At 45.5% G+C, this 21,371-nt stretch overlaps 1 protein-coding gene across 1 annotated transcript; it reads right to left on the minus strand.

Moving 5' to 3' along the window:
* Nucleotides 1–4,558: 4,558 nt before the first annotated feature.
* On the minus strand, nucleotides 4,559–6,375 carry LOC125553439 (transcription factor TB1-like). The gene has a single exon (XM_048717222.1). It carries the CDS (start codon nucleotides 5,934–5,936, stop codon nucleotides 4,878–4,880), a length of 1,059 nt encoding a protein of 352 aa, XP_048573179.1. The 5' UTR covers nucleotides 5,937–6,375; the 3' UTR covers nucleotides 4,559–4,877.
* Between the last annotated feature and the right edge of the window lie 14,996 nt (nucleotides 6,376–21,371).

Consider the following 21,371-nt stretch of genomic DNA (forward strand, 5'->3'; position numbering starts at 1 on the left):
TATTTGCCGGCTCAATCTCTCGAAGGTGCTCATAGAAGTATATATGGTGCGTGGTCCAGCTAAGTATTACTATGCAACTTTATTGATACAAGTATACCTACATATAAATCCTTTTCTAAATAAACCTTTTCTAAAAAACCTACACATAAATGTTTCATATACATCCTAGGGGTTTAGGAAGATCCATGATACTCAAGACGGTTCAATTAACACGTTTTTCACCAAAATTGTCTATATACGGTTAAGATCTTTGCAATTGAAGATGATTTTGCAATGGAGGGGAAGACTGATTGCTTTGATATGGCGGGGGGGGGGGGGGGGGGGTACTATTAGTTTAAAGAGACAGCCACTAGTACAACCCACAAAGGAACGTTAACAAAGGGTTACCATCCTTGTTGATGACAATCACCGGGGGACAAGTAATTAAATCGGTAGACAACGGAGCTCAAGGAGAGGAGTACATGTTTGTATTGACATAACACTTACTTGACTCCACTCTCCTTTTGATTTCATTCATATGATTGAGTTATTAAGAGTTGAGCTAACATAAACTAAAGCCATGATGTAATTTAGAATGAGATTGGGCACTTGAATACCTTTGTAATGCACATGATCAACATTTCAAACACCGGACCGTCAGCTTTGTCACAAAAAAATATCGGTAAACTTTTTTATGAAAGTGTGCTTCAGTTATATACTACCTTTGTAAACAAATGTAAGATCTTTTAGCTCACTAAGTAGTGACCTAAAACGTCCTATATTTTTTTTACAGAGGGAGTAGTTTTAAAATATTTCAGAATCATAGAACTAGTATGTAATGTACATGTTAAAAATCAAGTTCAACATAAGCAAAAAATATCAATTTCAATAATTTAAAACTTCGACCGTAATTAATCTACCATGAAAAGTTTACTTTCATGATACTTTGTTTTTCAATTCTCTTGAAGCATAGTTCTAGAAAAAGAATGGTATTAGAAATGTACAAGAGATTCTATCCTAGTCCGAAATGACAACTAAAATAGAAAACTTTAGTGACTGATTTATATCATACAAAGCAAAATCTCCGGTTCAGATGATAATTGTGGCGAATGTTATTATAATTTCTAAAATATCTTTGGGTATGAGAAACTTGATCGACATTTCTTGTGGTGCTGCACCACGTAAACATTCATTGTACCTTGAATGAAAATATGCTTGTATTTCAAAGGGAAGCATGCCACTTTCGACCTTAACTATGCCAATTAATACCTGAAGTATGAGAATTTGCAATTATTCCTATTATTGCAAGAAATCTGAAACGAATAATTTGATGTCGGATAGGTTTGATTCATGTACCTACACAGTTTAACTTAGTTGATTTCCTTGTGTTGTTATTATACATTATCGTTCTTCTATATCTGGTAGGTTAGATCAATTTTCCGAGTCCTGACATAGTTTAACGTCTATTCCTCGTGCTAATATTATACTCCCTCCTTCCCATAATTTAGGACGTTATTACATCCAATATACTCAATATATTGGATGTAATATGACTACAAGATAGTTATAACCATAACTGCTTAAAAAACTCTACCACTGCCTTTGCAAATTGACCTGGAGATATACAAACCAAAATTACTCTCATTCAATAATTAATATTGCTGTCTATTTGTTCTGCAGATCCATTAATATTGTATCAACCGTATCAAGTACATGGTCAATTAATACCGCATCACCAAAATTGAAGCCTTTTTCTGCACATCCGATCAAAGTGCTTTCTGCAAGCAGAATTTAGTTCACGCCATGTGCACATGGTTGCCTACTTAAGGGCCAAGTGATATGTACGTACGTGCATAGTTGCTTTGCTGAAGAACTTAATTTCATTACATAATATATATTCTCCTATTGGCTAGCTGCTGGCCGGCCGGGCTGAAGCTTGAACAGTACTCTGTACTTCGCGGGAGAAGTACCTAGTCCTAGCGGGGTACGTATTGCATGTTCACATATACAATGGCCTTTGTCTCTTAACTGAAGTACTTCAGAATGACAAGACAAGATACATGTGGACACTGTTTGTCCTAATTTCTTCTAGTACAGCATGCATGTGACCTTTGAGGCTAGCTGCTGGACGTGCATGCATGCAATTAATCCGTGTACATTTTCCGTGCAGAAATAGTTGATTTTACTGCTACAGCTAGCCCATCGTGCGGTGACATTTGGCCGACACACCCAGCAGGTGCAGCAGCACTCTCTGATTCATGGTAACTAAATTCCTTTATTGGAGATGCGCTGCTGCGCTCGTGAATTAGTTAGAAAACTCCATAGGTTGGTAGGAGTATGTCATAGTATTTAATTTGACGTTTTACTCTCTAGCAGCTATACACCTGATTTGATTTTGCGTTTGGAAAAAATGTCTTAGCAAAGCTGGTTTTCATTTTGTTGCTTCCTCCCCAACCTTTACCGCAAACAAAATTTCCCACAAAATGTCTCTATTAAATGCTTGGTTCTTGGTAGCAGTAATTTACTCCTATATATATTATCTATATTTATGAAATGAATTATTTATTCTACGGGAAGTGTTGTGACTAGTCCAGAGGTGTTTCTGTTTCATATATTAGTGAATTCTAAACCATTTTCTTCAATTTGGTGAAATGGTGATAATTAAGCTCTACCATCCTGATAATTTATGGCAACAAGACTTACTTATTTAATATACAAATGATAAACGAGATTTAAAAAAATGGGTCAATGCTTATGTGCAATACAACATAGAAAAGGTATCAGTATATTTTTAAAATGTTAAACGATACAACATTGTGAAGGGAAATATGTTGGTCTGACATTTTTCATTTATAGGTCTATCAGGATGGAGGAATATTCGTTTCCATTGACAATATTATTGTTGTATCTCAACCGGAAAACAAAACTGGTATGTCAAGCGGAAAGGGAAACTAGTGTTCATATTCTATTATATATGGAGGATATATAGCTTCGGTCTAGATGACAGTCGACATGCTATATGTGGTAAAACGTTAAAATGAAGAGTCAGTGTAAAATCTAAAATTACAAGCAGAAAAACGGCTGAAAAGATTATTATTATGTACTTGTTCTAAATTTATGATTGTTCAGGGCTGGAAGCATGCATATGCCTATATATATATATATATATATATATATATAGAAAAGGTATTAGTATATATATCTATCTCAGCTAACTATTTAATACATAGAAAAGGTATTAGTATATATATCTTATTAGTATCTCAGCTAACTAGCATAATTTTTTAACTATGCCACGCCTCACCAAAATTATTATTTGCACATGCTTGCTCAAACAGATAGGACTATACGCCCTTCGTTCCAAATTATTTGATGTTCTAACTTTATACCGAGTCAAACTTGAAAATATATTCTACGATGCATATAATGCAACTAATTTGGTGTTGTACATGGTAATATCTTCTACATCATATATATAGTACGAAAATTTATTTTAGGATGGATCTAGTGCAACTAATTTTCTGTTGTACTTCTTGTTATATTTTTAGACTTGGTTAGACTTAAAGAAATGTGATTAGGACAAAGTAGAACTTCAAATAAGTTGGAATGGTTCAATACTGTATCCTAATCCCAAGGGACTTAGAAAAGGGAGTACATACTGTAATACTACTCGTACCCCAAATTTATATATTTCCATTCTTCTTGGTTCTATTGAATAATTTGGAAGCTCCAAAATTATACCTTGCTCACTTGCAGCTAGCTACCTATATATGTTGTGGTGGATTGCCCAAATTTCATAATTCCTTCAGAAGTGGCAAAAAGAACATCATCTGCAGCTTTTACAAATCGTTCAATTTGAAATTAAGAAATTAATTTTATCCTGTTATCAATTTGAAACGATATCGTACAATGTTAGTGCTCCAACATGTATGACTGCGTTCAGCTTTTACAAACTACACTAACTACCACAGCAATTATGGTCGTAAAATCATGCATAGAACTAGTACATGCAGATGCAGGTTTTCCTAACGTAATTTAGATAAAAATGTATGTTGGATGGCTATCGTTGTTTAACACCAACGGTGTTAACATCAAGAAAGCAGAATTTGTTGACAAAGTTAACATACATAGCCCTTTAATCTGATGGTGATGTTACAAGATTGATACTCTAATGAACGCACAAAACTTGATTCTTCAAACATGAAGACTTTCTTTTACCAATCAGCGGTACCAGCTGGAGTGATAAGCACGTTGACGCTCTACCTAATTAAATCAACCTACGCCTTTTTCAGCAGATGTCATGAGAATTTAACCCAATGCTTGTGACTTCTGAGTATATGTACCACCATGCTTTGAGGTTTAAATATGCATTGTATGAAATGAAACTATGTATAAATGTATACATATTTTGATATGTGTTGGTACATAAGAATTTAACTCGATCAATGCTTGTGAGTATATGTATGTAACATTGAAAGCCGTGTGTTGTTAGTTAAAGCTACTCCAAGTATTAGGATCCAACAGGCAACAGGAAACTGTTCTATGAAATGAAAGAATTGAAAATCAAACTCATCTGCCATTCGTCAATTAAGCAATTCATTCAACAGAATAGCAGATCTGATCGGATTCCAGTTTGACAATTGTAGAATTAAGAAATGCAGATTAGAATCCACGCATGAATTACATGAATTAATCAATACAGGTTCTGGACTAGTAGTAGCTACAACTACAATACGTACTGCATCATGCAATGACCAAGGCAAGTTCACCGTCACGAAGTTAATTCACAAGAAAATTATTACGCAAATAATCCATCGAACAAAGAAGGATATATATAAGTGTACGTGCAAGGCGAGACAGTGGGAGTAGTTCTTGTACCGTACGCATGTCGCCGCTTCTCAGTAGGGCTGCGAGTTGGGAAACACCACTCCAGCGAGCTCCCATTGCTGCTCCAGCTGATACTGGTAGTAGTTGCCGCTGCTTCCGTACCCTCCATTGCCGAAGCCAGCCACGATAGCTTCGCTCGGCATGGACGACGAGCACCCCTCCTCCAATTCAGCGCTTGCTGTGTTCATGGACGAGGAGCGATTGATAAAATTGTGCGGCCTCGTGATCAACTCATCCGCCCTCGCCGCCGCCATGCCGGTGGCTGCCGGCTCGATGTTAATCGTAGACGCGAGCGTCACCCATCGCATCCGGTTCTTTTCCCGCGTCCGCTCCCTGGCCCTCTCCCGCGCCTTCGTCCTCGACTCCTTGTCGGGGATCGGGTGCGCACTGGCCAATTTCCTTTGCGGCTTTGGATTGGCGGGTGCTCTTCTAGCTGCCCTTGGCATCGGCTTCTTCCCCTCGCCGTGATCACCACCTCCAGCCTCCGTCCCTGGCGGCTTGTGCTTGCCGTCGACGACGGAGAGGCTGCTGGAGCCGCCCTCCTCGCAGTCGGAGGACGCCTCGTCAGTCATGACCTCCCTGATGGCGCCCTTTGACGTATTGAGGAGCCATTGCACCGTCTTGCTGGCCTTGTCGAAGCCGAGCATGTCCTGGAGCGCGAAGAACTTGCGGGCGACGTCGAGGGACAGCCGCATCCGCCGGTCCCTCATCCCGCCGGCGGTGCATATCTTGCTGTGCCGGTCTTTCCTGGCCGCGGCGGCCGCCGCGCTGTCGAGGCCTCCACCGCCGTGCAGGCTTTGTGCGGTTCCAACACCGTCTGCCCTTGGCGCTGGCGCCTGATCCATCAGCAGCAGCTCCGGCGGCGGCTGGTTGTCGATCTCGGCCGCGGGCGGCGTCGCGGCGCCGGCACAGAGGTAGCTGTGGTGGAAGGCGTCGGCGGCGAATGCAGGGGAGGAATGGTAGTAGAGCAAGGATTGGTGATCCGGCGCCTTTGGCGAGGGAGGGCTGATCTGCAGCTGTTGGTAAAGGGGTAAGTCCATGGGGCTCGGGGAATCATAGAAAGGAAACATGCTTTAGTGATGGGACTCCAAGACCCCTGAGACCTCCCGTCTCTAGGCCCTCGGAAGAAGAGCAACTGCTAGCTGCGCGCTTCTACTGTGTGTGAGAGAGGGGTGTGGCTGTGGCCTAGGAGCTATGATCAGATGTGCCCGGCCATGCATAAGCCGCTCTTCACGCCTGTGTGTCTGCGGGTGGAAGAGAGAAAGAAAGAGATAGTTAAAGAGGTCTAGGACTAGGAGGAGGTAAATCTCCCATGGGAGTTGCAGAGGGGCGATGAGGAGGAGGGGCACTGGTACCTAGCTCATCCTGAGTTCACACACACACACACACACACACACACACATCATGGGCTCTTCTGTAGGAGGGCTAGCTAGCTAGCGAGAGAGTGCTTGTGGTTAGAGGGATGGATGGATGCCTAGAATTTTGGATGTGATACTCTCCCTACTTGAGATTGAGAGGGTGTGCCATCTTATAGCTAGAGAGAGAGAGAGAGAGGGAGGGTCTGAGTGTGGTGTGTGGATGAGGTGATAGGGAGAGAATACAAGGCAGAAGAAGGACACTGCTGCGGGAAAGGGCATGTGTGCATGTTGGAATGCTATTGGCTACTAGTGACCTAGGGCATTTATTGGCAGAAGACCCGAGGGTGGTGACCAGCCATGGCCCTGGCCGTGTAGGATGGACGCCTTTGTTCCTTGGAGCCCCTTCTTCAGGAAACGAATGACCTTGTATTTTTGTATTGGCAGTTCTGCACAGGAATTCGCCTACCCGGTATACATTGAACGTTGTTGGGGTATGGATCAGACAATGGAACCAAAGGACTATTTGGTGGCTACTCTGGGGACCGAGGTCATATGGAACCTTTCTGAGTTTTTCTTTTCATTTGTATTGGCAGTTCTGCACAGGAATTCGCCTACCCGGTATAGATTGAACGTCGTTGGGGTATGGATCAGACAATGGAACCAAAGGACCATTTGGTAGCTACTGTGGGGGCCGAGGTCGAATGGAACCTTTCCGAGTTGGGATAAGTACTGCACTCTCATATTCAAAAAATACCGATTTTACCAAATTAATCTCTACCTTTCGATCTACGGCTAAAGGAAGTTACTAGGATCTTCTTCAACCACTCACGCCTTATCATTTCTCAAGATGAGAATGGGCCGATGTTACCCATTGGGATATTGGTCCGACCCAAAATTGCAAGCTCAATGTGTCTTTTGGGTCGGCTTCGTAGAAACTAGGCCAGGGTAGCCTTCCGACATACTCCATACATACGAGTTTCTAAAAAAACATAGCATATAGGTTAGTGAGGGTGGTTAGCCTTGTGTTTATAGAATTTTTGAACTATGGGTTCAAAATTGCCTTTGTTCTATGAGTTACAAATATTCTAACGTGGTCCTTATAGAAATGTAGATGAAGCGTTTGTTTTTCTTTCAAAAAATAAGCTCTAGAAATCCTAATATGCTGAAAAATCCTAGCACTGAATGATGTTGTTTTGGTTGTACGATTGCTTTGGTGGAATTAGTGCAACTTTCATGCGCATGTTTTAATCCACAAAAGAAGTCACTTAAGTTGTGTGTAGTCAAATTACATGTCTTACTATTACATTTAGATTGGAGAAAAAAATCATAGGTCTCCATCTGTTCCCTTAAGCTCGACTTACTTTAATCTGCCCAAATTCAAGCTTTATTCAATAATTGTTCCAACAAAAATGTGGATTGTGTCATATGAAAGTTGATTCCATTGCTAAACTCCTCGCAAACCATCTCAAGAAGGTCATCCCGCTTCTTGTTCATCCGGATCAAACAGGATCCTTATGTGGGCGCACTATCTCCGAAAATTCCCTGTACGCGGCGGATATCCTTCACCTTTGTGCTAGAAAAAAAGCTCCCACCATGGTAGTCAAGATTGACATCTCAAAAGGCTTTTGACTCAGTGCGTTGGCCCTCTATGCTTGCCATTCTGGCTGCTAGGGGCTTTTCAAACAAATGGATAAAATGGATTGAGTCATTGCTTACTTCCGGAAAAAACAGTCATCCTTCTTAACGTAATTCCCGGCCCGTGGATACAATGTAAAAAGAGGTTACGTCAAGGGGACCCCCTCTCTTCGTTCCTTTTCATAATAGTTGCAGACATTCTACAAAGAATTATTATAAATGCTTGTGAACAAAACCTACTTGCTCACCCCCATCATACAAGACCTTCCCTTCCCGGTCCTTTAATACGCAGATGATATTGTAATTATCATTAAGGTAGACGCTTTCGCAACCACAAATCTCAAACGTATCCTAGATGATTTTTCTAGTCCCAGTGGCCTAGCCATCACTTTCTCCAAAACCACTTTTTTCCCCCTCAATATTGAACCTGGGCTTGCCGCCTCTATGGCGGCCACACTTGCCACCACAGTGGCCACCTTCCCGCAAAGTAACCTTGGTCTTCCTCTCTCTCCCCATAAACTACCTCCCTCTGTGTTTCAACTGTTATTGACCGTTGCAATATTTATTTAGCTGGTTGGTGTGCCCTTCTGCTCTCTTGTGGTGATCGTCCAATTCTGCTGTCAGCCATTCTTGACAGTCTCCCCACTTACTTTATGATGTGTTTCTCCCTCCCTAAAAGTGTCTAAGAGGAAATTGATAAGCGTAGACGGATTTTGTTATGGTCAAAGGACGATTTCTTCTCTGGATCTAAGTGCCTGGTCATGTGGGACAGGGTGTGTATGCCTAAGCAGGCAGGTGGTCTAGGCATTAAAAACTTGCAAGCACAATTTTTTTGCCTTATGTTGAAGTTTGCATTGAAATTCCTACACTCCCCTCCTTTGCATTGGAAAGATTGGATTATAGACCACTCCCCCCTGCATACATGTCTAGGTAAAAATGCCTCCTTCCTAGGCAAGGTCATTTTTAAACATTTATATACACTACGAAAGATCTCCTAGGTTAGTATTGGTGATGGCTCATCCACCTTCTTTTGGTTAGATTACTGGCTACTTCCTGAGCCTCTCTCCACCACCTTCCTAGCCATGTTTTCGCATCGCACAAAGCCAAATGCCTTAGTCAAAAATATTGTGATCGATGGGATTGATCTGGGCATGCGTAGCCAACTAACCTTAACTGCTCCCAATGTACTTGCTTCTTTGAGACTGTTGTTGCAGGATGTGCACCTCTCTGGAGGTACGGACAAAAGATCACTGCCAACAGGCCGCCTTCTCCGCCAAGGGCGCCTATGAAGTTCTAGCTTGTTAGTTGCCAGACCCAAACCTTGCTCACATCTGGGAGTCAAATGTCCCTAGCAGGGTTCGAGTGTTTGGGTGGCTATTCTATTTAGGTTCAGTTCTTTTGAGTGGCTTAAAAAATAAGTTGCCTTTCCCCAGCTTAACAAATAAGTTGTCTCTAATTTTTTTAGACTTCTAAGTTAGTTATCCCATAACTTGTTTAGAAGCCCCAATGAATATAAGAGACGGCTATGGGAAAAGCTAAAGAGAGGCAGCTTATTTTTTAAGCTAACCAAAAGAACTTGGCCCTTAGATAGGCTGAACACTCGGGCCAACTCACACCACAAAACCATCATCTATTTGTCGTCTTGCCCCCCGTTGCAATGGTGCGCCGGAAGATCGTGCTCACCTGTTCTTCACATGCATCGTCGTTGTTTCCACCTGGGAAGCAGTTGGGATCCATCAATGTTTGTCGCCCCTGGTTGAGTTATGGAATTCACCATGTCACCCAACCCTGCCATGGTCAGTATGGCCTTTTTTCTTGCGGCTATTGCTTTGGAAAATCTGGGATGTGCATAATGCGATGACTTTTAGAGGGGTGAACCAAACCCCCAATGATGTAATTCGGGGTGTAATCTCTAACCTCACTCTCTGGTCTCACCGTCTTCGGAAGGCCAATCAAAAATCCACGCTGCAATGTGGTGGGATTTTTTCTCCTCTTGTCTGTCATAAACTTTGTTGTTTAACTTTGTTTGAAATATATTGCTTTTTAGTGTTTCTTTTCAAAATGGCTACGACCATATATTAAGTATCACAACAGATGCTTAAAAACACACCCTTGCAGGAAAAAAAATTGCATCCAAATCCTTAGGGTGTGGAAGTCTTGTTTCTCCTGCATCCACCAACAGCACACCGTGGGCATAACTAGTTGTCTTCTTTGGGCCTCTGTCTAGGTGGAGCGAACTTGCTTAAACCCGTGAACTTGTAGAAGCAGCGCCTGGGAAGTCGTTGATGTAGACAAGAAGATGTCGCAAGTCGCAATCTGTGAAGCAAATCGCCACCCCAAAGAACAAAACGCTGAAAAGGGCATGTAATAACTACAAAGACCATGAGTGCTGGTAGAAACCAAGTGGGTCCACCGGAGACCAAAACCAACAAGATCTTGGATGACGAGACACACCTCCACACACCATCCGCCGGTAATATTACTTTTCAACATGCATTCAAGTATACGCACAGTGAACATTTCGAGACTTTTACCATTTATAAAGCAAAATTATATGGTCGGTTGGACATTTAAGAATAATATTGTTTTGTTTCGCAAAATACTTTGATGCCATATAGTAACCTTTTGGGGCATACAAGTGAAAATCGTAGTTAAAACCAGGCAACCAATGCAGTAACTTTCATGTGCTACGAACTAATGACACTGGACCAGTGGGCCAATTAATCGCATCTCAAATTCACATCTTCTGGGCGGAGCACATGCATCTACATGGACCACTGACTAAAAGGTATGTACCGCACTAGGGTTAGTCGAAGAGTTTGAGAGACTTACCCCGCAAAAAAAAAAGAGTTTGAGTGACTCCGGCCCGGTTAGCTGCACGAAGCCACAACCCCTGTAGCAGATGGTAGTTATGAAAAGCTGTGGGGCTGGTCGTGGCCGCATGGGCAACCGATCTTACCCGACACCTGCTGAGAATTTTAAAAATTGTTAAAAGGGTGTTTGATATGTTTTAGTCCCATGACTAAAAATAGTGGAACTAAAATTTGCTAGCCTCATCCATGCTTGGATTTCAATACTAAAGAGACTAAAATCAAGTTATTAAACATTTATTATCCTCCAAACCCTTCAATCCAGAACTCGCATATGTTAAAGGAGAGACATTAAATGATGAGAGAGAGGGCTAATACATATTTTAATAGGTTTCCTATGACTAAAATTTTTTAGTCTTAAGACTAGTCCTAGCCTCTCTTTAGTCAGGGGTGTTTGGAACTTTAGACTCAAAAAAGACTATTTTTAGTCAGACTAAAAATAGTCCCTTGAATCCAAGCACCCTCTAAACATGAGAAACGTACCGGTCCTTTGGAGTTGTGACCAGAGTCAACCAGCTAGCATTAGTGCCATGTGGCGTAGAGTCATGTTATGCTGCACAGTGAGAACTGAAAGTGATATGGGAATATAAATATAGATTTGCATCTGCAGCCAAGCTGTACATAAACCCACAGAGCGACATTTTTTTTAAGTAAATTTCACAGGTCGGTTAAAAAGTGCAAAATTTTGTAACCCAACCTGATAAAAAATCTGCATACTCGGACGATTTCCTCATCTAGTATGCTTTGAATTAGAGATGTGCAATTAATATCGTAATACTGCCTTCATTACTGAAAAAGCTTTCGCCCCGCTTTATATATAAAGCACGAACCCAACAACCCGGTACAAACGCACGCCACCACAACACACGCACACACCTAAGGCAAGATACAAGGCGCTGAGCGCAGCCACACCACCCCTAGCACTACCACCGCAAAAAGATGAAGCCGCATATGACGAACCGTGGGCTCTAAGGCGGCGCCTTCAGGAAGGAAACGACACCGGAGCGCCGCCGCCCAATTCGAGGATCAGAGTTTCCCCCGAAGCCGCACGACGGGCAATGAGAGCCGCGACGACGCCTTCAAGAAGGGAACGAGCTTCGCCACCGCCGGTCCCTCTGAAGATAGAACAGGTTTTCACCCCGGATAACACTCACCGCCACCGAACGCCACAACCCGGCAACCATGCCGCCCACACGGCCATGGCCACCGGGCAGCACCAAGCCACGGCCTCTACCCGAGAGCACCGCGCAACCACCACCAGGGCCGCCGCCCCGGCATCCAAGACCTTGACACCACCTCACCCAAGAGTTGTCGCTATCCCAACCAAAGAGATGAGCGGAAAGGTCCCACCTTTCGCACCCCTGGGCGACCCCCAGCGCCAGGACCCAATAGGCCGGCCAGCTGGCCTCCATCGACCCGTCCTGCAGCACCGGGCGAGACGCGAGCTCGGTCCTGCAACACCGTGCGTGAGACGAGGTCGGTCTTGCTGCACCGTGTGCGAGACGAGCATAGTCCTGCGGCACTGTGCATGAGACGAGCTCGGACCTGCGCACCGGGCGCGAGACGAGCGATGGACCGCAGCTGGGAGAAGGACAGCCCTTTGCCGAACATAGCGACCGGACAACGAGGAGGGGAGACAAAGGCCGATACAAGCCGCCTACGGACGAACCGACGCCAGGACGTGCCAGCCGTCGCCGAAGCCGACTCGCCAAACCACCGTGGAGCTCCAATACATACCATTGGTCATACACACCATACATAGTTTAGTACAAGCACAGGCTACAATACAACTATGATGAAAGACGTTACATCTCATGAAGGCATTCCAAGCTCCTATACATTATTTGTCTACACCTCCGGAATTGATTACACCTAAGTCATATTCCACAAGTCACGCGGGACAGTGGAGATACAACTACTACAATACTAGTGAAACTACTACTAGCTCAGACGACTCCGTAGTAATCCCCATAGAAGTCGCCACCAAAGCCTAGAAGTGGAACATGATCATCTGGGAACAGACGGTCCTGCGGAGCCTGCGGACCAAAGGGACTCGGATGTGGCCTTGGTCCCACAGGTGGTGGCAGACGGGGACCACGAGGAGGGGTGATGCCTCCTACATCGCGCCACTCCATACAATCTGGCAATCCAGACCGTACAGGGTACAGATCCCTCAGATCCATGTATCCTGCCTGTACCGCCGGTGCAAACCGAGTCAAAGTGGCCCAGTGATCAGCACGAGAGTTAAAAAGCTCCATACGCAAGGCCCGATTTTCGCGGTCCTTATCCTCGAGCATCTCGGCAGTGGTGCGGAGTAGTGACTCCTCATGTGTGGGGTAAGCATAGATAGCCTGGAGATACCCTTGCGCTCCCGGAAGTGAAGCTGGCATATAACGGAAGTCGGTGTTCCAAAGCAGGCCAGTCCGGACTCGCATGATGGTCATCATGGAATAGGCAGCATCCTGCACAGCCATCTCAATAGTAACCCCGAGTCCATAGGAACAGTGAAGGGGCTCAGTGGCTCCAGGATAAGAGGGATATATCCTGACGGTACAGAGGTACTGGCTCTGGTTGAAGTCTCTGAACTGCTCTTCGACAGTGTATTCGGGATACCAACGGTAACCCGTCTCGATCATTACCCGTACTAACATAGCAGTATGACCGGGCACATCGAGGCACCGCGTCAGGCGAACCACTTGGTTTTGAGCACGAGTGGCCATCTGAAAGCACAACCACAATGCAAAGGCATTAGAATTTCTAGGGAAAATTGGACAGCATAACAGCTGTAAATGCTCAGAAAAGGATTTGAGACATCCACAACAGTTTGCAATACCACTCAACAACATCATATCAAGGTTCTGATCCAACTGGCAACATACTAAAAGTAGTAGAAACTGTACTAAGGCTTGTAACAACAATCCTATAAGCTACTACGGATTAGTAACACGTGAACCTGATAGAAGAAGAGAGCCTAGTCCTTAACCCACGTTGAAAGAGAAGAGAATGACTCAGATCAGAGGGCATAAGGTAAAGGAGTAAAAGAGCCTTACGTTCCCTCCCACAATCAATTCCCCTACATATAACTAAAGCATTTCTAGACTTGACATCGACCAGTTTGGCTCAACGAACCTACAGGCAGTCTGGCTCTGATGCCAACGCTGTCAGGATCCCGATTCCAAGTCACATCGATCTAGCCGCTAACACCTCATATCACATTGCGGCCTCACGCACGGTATCCCCACGGGTGTCGCCTTACCATGGCCCGGGACCTTTTGCGCCTTTTGGCTCGCGTATATGATAGTGTCGCTAGCATCCATATGACAGAGAATCCGGGCTGACATGGCTAGTCGTGAACCCAAAGCGGCGCAGACCTATGGAGACAGGCATACATGAATCACATCGAGCATGTCGGTCATCAGCGAGTGAATCCGGGCTGTAGCACTGGGCTAACAGGACTCCGGGGAACCCGGGCTGTAGCAGGCTAGGCAGGACTCCGGATGTCACCGCGTGACATTTCCCCGAAGGGACAGACATAGGAACAAAGTGAAACACATGCCGGCCAGTCAAGTGTCCTGAGCAGTAGTGCTGGGCTAGCAGGACTCCGGTGAACCGGGCTGTAGCGGACTACTATGGCTCGAGGAACACTAGACTACATTTCCCCATTAGAAAGGCTGCCAAGGATAAACAACTAGATTGTCGGATCCCACTCATACCAAGCATTTCAATCATACACACAATATGCCCGATATGAGTACATACAACATGGCATCACAACAAAACTCTACAACTCAAGTACTTTATTTAAAGGCTCCAGAGAGCCATACATAACATGTTCATACAGGTAGGGGTCACATGACCCGACACTCAAGTCATACAAGCATACAAGCACATGCGGAAGCAAATAGTCTGAGTACAGACACTAGAAAGAAAGAAGGCTTCTCGAAGCCTGTCTATCTACATAGGGCCCTCCATGTCCATGATCACCACCTGGGTGGCAAGTCACTCATCGACGTCGAGATCTACATAAAACCCGTCGGAGGGGACGGTGTTGTCGTCTAAAAACAGTAATTAAGCAAACATGAGTACAAAGGTACTCAGCAAGTCTTACATCAGAACCTACTATACATGCTCATTCTCAAGAAGGTGGTGGAGTTATTGCAGCAAGCCAGCTTTGACTCTTGGCTAAGCTATCCTACAAGACTCCACTAGTAAAATAATTTTCGCACACGATTCCACTACTCACCAACACAATACTCCACCGGGGATCCTCCCTCGTCATCCTACGAGAGGGCCATCCTCGGTACTCACACTTATCTTGAGTCTTTTAGTAGTATCCATTAACTTGTCTATGAACTGTATAGGCAACCAAGTAGTCCTTTACCACAGACGCGGCTATTCGAATAGATTTATACCCTGCAGGGGTGTACTTCATCACACATGTTTCCACCACTTAGCGTCTGCACACGACATGTGCTCGGTAGACTTCAAGCAAAAACCGACGTGGGTGTAGACCACGACATGACTAACCGCACAAGTCTCTAGTCCAGGTTTATTGCCTATTCAGGTTCCATCCGCAAGGAGATCCGGCCGGGGTGTCCTCAACGGCCCCAAATGATGTGTGCAGGGTTCCCTAGACACCAAACGGGTGACTCGGTACACCGTGCCACGGTGTATCTACCGCATCATAGCCCACCCCTAGGGTCAGCGCTACGCACGGCCGCCAACACATAACCTACAAACACCAGAAACTAGTTGCAACTCCTGGACAGAGGACGAGAGGGGTCAGTAAGTCGAGCGGGGTCATATTTCAGGGCCCAATGTGTGGTAGTAGCTGAATCTTAAATCACGCATACAGATCTCAGTTCTTATGGACGGCCTCAATGAAACAACCCACCATGTACTCCTACATGGCCTCTCATCGATACCTTTACCAAAACATGTTCAACACCTCCCTCACATTACCAACATAATCTTTTCACTCTGGCCCATCACCCAGATGAACCAGACCTGACACAACTCTAAGCATAGCAGGCATAGCAAGGTAGGAATCACATACATGGCTCAATCAACTCCTACACATGCTAGTGGGTTTCATCTAGTTACTGTGGCAATGACAGGTCATGCAGAGGATAAGGATTCAACTACCGTAGCACACAGCAGTTTGAATCGCATTGTCTTAATGCAGTAAACAAGAGCAGAAGCGAGAACATGGGTTTGTATCGGAATGATCAATGGGTTGCTTGCCTGATGTAGTGGTAGTAGGGTACTGCCCTTCAGACGGATACTCGGGGTTATCCTCGGAGGCAGATCCTACCACGAAAGACACACCGAACATAATCAAGACATGACAATATGCAACAATATGATGCATGCTATGATATGGCAAAATGAATGTGTCTTGGCCTAATGCAAGCTAAAACAGAAAGGAATGAGCTCATTTGAATCAAAGATTCAAATGTTAGTTCATTTAACATAGCCTTATTAGTGCATTATCTTATTTTGCTTAAACAGCAAAGTTAACTTGTTTTGTCATGCATGAAACCATTACAGATGGATATATTGAATTTTTCTGATCATTTTTCATATATACTTTGTTTGATTTGGAGCTATGGTTGATTTTCTATGAATTTTAGAAGTTTTGGCTATTTTCTGGAATTTCCTATATAAAAATAAATCTAGAAAAAGAATAAATGCGTCAGCACTATGTCACTATGACGTCAGCGAGTCAAAGGCGCAAGGGCTAGTCAAACCTGACTGGTGGGCCCTGTCTGTGAGTGTCACAGCTAATTAACAGGATTAAGTTAGTACTAATTAACTGTCAGTGGGGCCTGGGCCCACATGTTAGTGACTAAACTAATTAAAATTAGTTAACACTAATCCTAAACTAATTAGCAGGCCGGCCCCACCTGTCATAGGCTCAGGGGTGAAGTCAACCTGGGCCCACGCGTCAGTCCATGGTCAAAAAGTGGTCAAACTCGCCGGCGTTTAGCCGCCGGCGAGGCCAGACGCGGCGGAGCAGCACGGGTTTTGCACTCTGGCGACCAAAAGGACGGCGGATACCATCTACGTGATGCGGGGAGTGAGCCGCGTCGAGTGGTGGAAGTGGGTGGAGCTGGGGTGGCCGGAAACGACGGCGGCGAGCACGTCCGCGGCGGCCGGAGTTCGGGCGAGGTCGAACTAGTCGCTAGCAGGCACAGCGAGGGGCGTGCGGGGGTGCTACGGGCTCCTGCGAGTGCGTTGAAGACGATGGCGTGCTCGGTTGCGACCCAACATGGCTGTGGCCACGACGGTGATGTGCGGTGGCGGCGACGAGCTTCGGCTCCGATGGCCATGGTGGTTAGAGGACGCGGACGAGCGCGGGGAGAGGGGGAAATGGTGATGGAGCTCACAGCGATCACGAAGAGGGGCTCGGCTTACTCGGAGATGGCTTGGCGACAGCGAATCCGTCGATGGAGTCCGGCGGCTGTGCTCGGGGAAGATGACTCATAGCGGCGATGTGGGGCTCCCACGGTGGCGCGGCTCGGGGTGGATGGAAGAGGGGGTCGAGGCGGAGCCTCTTGGCCGGTCAGAGAAGCGAGGGAGAGGCGGTGGCCGCGGTGGTGCTTGTCAGCGGCGACGGCTGCGCTCGGCAGGGGATGGGGAGAGAACTAGAGGAGGGAGAGGGGCACGGGGAGAGTGGGGAGAAAGAGAGGGGAACGAGGGGGAGTGCGTGGCACTCGTAGGCGCGCCCAGGGCGTTGGCAGAAGCAGGAGGTGGCCGGCGTGTGGCCGTGGGCGCCGGCCACGCGCCTCTCTTCCTCCTGGCGAGAGGAGGAGGACGACTGGCAGGAGCCAGTGGGCTGGGCCGAGCTGGGCCAGGCCAGGCGACAGGTAAGTCCTCTAACTCTCTCTCTCTTTCTGTTTGCTTTTATTTATTTCCTGATATGTGTATTGAAATAGAATAAATACTATTTCATTTCCAAAAACTCTGGAAATATTCAGAGACACATTTGGGAATATTCCCAACTGCCTAAAAATTCTTCCAAGATTATTTGAGCATGTTAAAATATTTATAGCATTTAAAATGCCCAAATTCAAATACTTATGGCTTGTTCAAAAAATCCAGAATGGCTCCATAAATTGCAAGACCATTTTTGGCAGAGGTTTTAGTCAAGACCAAAAATGGTGGGCTTTTATGAAGGTCATTTTGGGTTCATTGAAATTCCAATTGTTGGAAATTTGCCTTTTCAGGGGGGTGTTGGGGTTGATTAGGCCCCATTTCAAGTTTAAGAGAAATTTAAACATGATGCAAAAGCTCATACAACCCTAATGCATGACTAAAAGCAGGGATGTGACAGAAGTTGAGTAAAGACTCAAAACCCGACCACGGCAGAAAATAGAAAGAGAATGAAAAGTCATTCCCTATGCCTCAGTCATAGGTTCTACAAAGTATGCTATGTTGTGTACCAGATCTATTATGTACCTCACCATAAGTTTGGCAAGAGGGTACAATAGTGATCCAGGAGTGGATCACTGGACAACGGTCAAAAATATCCTTAGTGGAATAAGGAAATGTTTCTCGGTTATGGAGGTTACTAAGAGTTCGTCGTAAAGAGTTACGTCGATGCAAGCTTTGACACCGATCTGGATGACTCTAAGTCTCGATCTAGATACATATTGAAAGTGGGAGCAATTAGCTAGAGTAGCTCCGTGCAAAGCATTGTAGACATAGAAAATTTGCAAAATACATACGGCTCTGAATGTGGCAGACTCGTTGACTAAATTTCTCTCACAAGCAAAACATGATCACTCTTTGGGTGTTAATCACATAGCAATGTGAACTAGATTATTGACTCTAGTAAACCCTTTGGATGTTAGTCACATGGAGATGTGAACTAATCTTATAATGATGTGAACTATTGGTGTTAAATCACATGACGATGTGAACTAGATTATTGACTCTAGTGCAAGTGGGAGACTGAAGGAAATATGCCCTAGAGGCAATAATAAAGTTGTTATTTATATTTCCTTATATCATGATAAATGTTTATTATTCATGCTAGAATTGTATTAACTAGAAACTTAGTACATGTGTGAATACATAGACAAACATAGTGTCCCTAGTCTGCCTCTACTTGACTAGATCGTTAATCAAAGATGGTTAAGTTTCCTAGCCATGGACATGTGTTGTCATTTGATGAACGGGATCACATCATTAGAGAATGATGTGATGGACAAGACCCATCCGTTAGCTTAGCATAATGATTGTTTAGTTTTATTGCTACTGCTTTGTTCATGACTTATACATGTTCCTCTGACTATGAGATTATGCAAGTCCCGAATACCGGAGGAACATCTTGTGTGCTATCAAACGTCACAACGTAACTGGGTGATTATAAAGATGCCCTACAAGTGTCTCCAATGGTGTTTGTTGAGTTGGCAGAGATCGAGATTAGGATTTGTCACTCCGTCTATCGGAGAGGTATCTCTAGGCCCTCTCGGTAATGCACATCACTATAAGCCTTGAAAGCAATGTGACTAATGAGTTAGTTGCGGGATGATGCATTACGGAACGAGTAAAGATACTTGCCGGTAACGAGATTGAACTGGGTATTGAGATACCGACGATCGAATCTCGGGCAAGTAACATACCGATGACAAAGGGAAAACATATGTTGTTATGCGGTTTGACCGATAAAGATCTTCGTAGAATATGTAGGAACCAATATGAGCATCCAGGTTCTGCTATTGGTTATTGACCTAAGACGAGTCTCGGTCATGTCTACATAGTTCTCGAACCCGTAGGGTCCGCACGCTTAACGTTCGGTGACAATCGGTATTATGAGTTTATGTGTTTTGATGAACCGAAGGTTGTTCGTAGTCCTGGATGTGATCACGGGCATGACGAGGAGTCTCGAAATAGTCGAGACATAAAGATCGATATATTGGATGACTATGTTTAGACATCGGAATGGTTCCGAGTGACTTCGTACATTAACTGGAGTACCGGGGGGTTACCGGAACCCCCCAGGGGGTATATGGGCCCTAATGGGCTTTAGGGGAGAGAGGGAGGGGCTGTCTAGGGCAGGCCGCACGCCCCCCAAGGACTAGTACAAATTGTACTAGGGGGGAGAGGCGGCGCCCCCTCCTTCCTTCTCTTCTCTCTTCTCTTTCCTACTCTCCTACTCCTACTACATGGAAAGGGGGGAATCCTACTCCCGATGGGAGTATGACTCCCCAGGGCGCGCTAGAGTAGAGGGCCAGCCCTCCCCCTCCTCCACTGCTTTATATACGGGGAAGGGGGAACCCCATAGACACACAAGTTGATCATTGATCCCTTAGCCGTGTGCGGTGCCCCCCTCCACCATAATCCACTTCGGTCATTTCATCGTAGTGCTTAGGCGAAGCCCTGCGAGGGTAGCATCATCATCACCATCATCACGCCGTCGTGCTGACAAAGATCTCCCTCGACACTCAGCTAGATCGAGAGTTCATGGGACGTCACCAAGGTGAACATGTGCAGATCGCGGAGGTGCCGTACTTTCGGTACTAGGATCGGTCGATCGTGAAGACGTACGAATACATCAACCGCGTTGCCATAACACTTCCGCTTACGGTCTACGAGGGTACGTGGAAAACACTCTTCCCCTCTTGTTGCTATGCATCACCATGATCCTGTGCGTGCGTAGGAATTTTTTTTGAAATTACTACGATCCCCAACATCCTCGGCAACATTAGTTGCAGGAGTGCGACCCGCGTCCCCTTCCTTGGTGACCATAGCCTCAGCACAGGCTGGTCCTTCGGTGGAGGCCCTTGCCGGGGACCTCTCTGCTTGGGCATTAGGTGGGGTGGACCCCTCCTAGTGGCCCCCGCCCTAGTGGATCTCCTCCTCTTCCTTGGCGGGGGATGGGGCAAGCTCCTCCGCGTCTCTCTGGGCGCGAGAAACTTGCCCCACACTTTCGTGCTGGGGGCTGGGCTGGGGGCTAGGCACAAGATCATCTGTACTACCCCTCCCCCCCACCAGACCCATGCTCGCCAAAGGCCCCGACGACACCACCTGCTTGGTTCGTATTGCTCGGTGGATCAGGGGTTCTTCGTCTTTGTCAAATCAGTAATCAAGGATGGATTAGCAAAAGTATCAAATACATATTCCCTCAACAAGAAAAGTCTTGTTCCCCTTACTATGAATCAATGAGCATGGAGCCCAGCGCGTACCCCATAGGTGGCGGGGTCACTCTACCCCTCTTCCGGGTCAGGGGAGCAGAACTTCCCGGCGGCTTCAAGCTTTTTGGGGGAGCCGGGGGCTCAGACGGAGCTGACTTGTACGAGGAGGTTGAGCTTGACTGGGGGTTGGGATCCACCCCATAACCGTTCATCGCTTGGCGGGTTGATACGTCTCCAACGTATCTATAATTTCTTATTGTTCCATGCTATTATATTATCCATCTTGGATGTTTTTATGCATTTATATGCTATTATATATTATTTTGGGGACTAACCTAATAACCTAGAGCCCAGTGTCAGTTTATGTTTTCCCTTCTTTTTGAGTTTTACATAAAAGGAATACCAAACGGAGTCCAAAAGAGCTGAAACTTTACAATGATTTTTTATGGACCAAAAGAAGCCCACGGAGTATCGGAGATGGATCAGAGGTGCCACGAGGC

This window comes from Triticum urartu, chromosome 4, assembly GCF_003073215.2.
Source record: "Triticum urartu cultivar G1812 chromosome 4, Tu2.1, whole genome shotgun sequence".
In the NCBI taxonomy this organism is placed as follows: Eukaryota; Viridiplantae; Streptophyta; class Magnoliopsida; order Poales; family Poaceae; genus Triticum; species Triticum urartu.

Excerpts from the sequence above, each read along its gene's own strand:
- LOC125553439 (XM_048717222.1), bottom strand. The coding sequence starts at position 5,936 with ATGTTTCCTTTCTATGATTCCCCGAGCCCCATGGACTTACCCCTTTAC.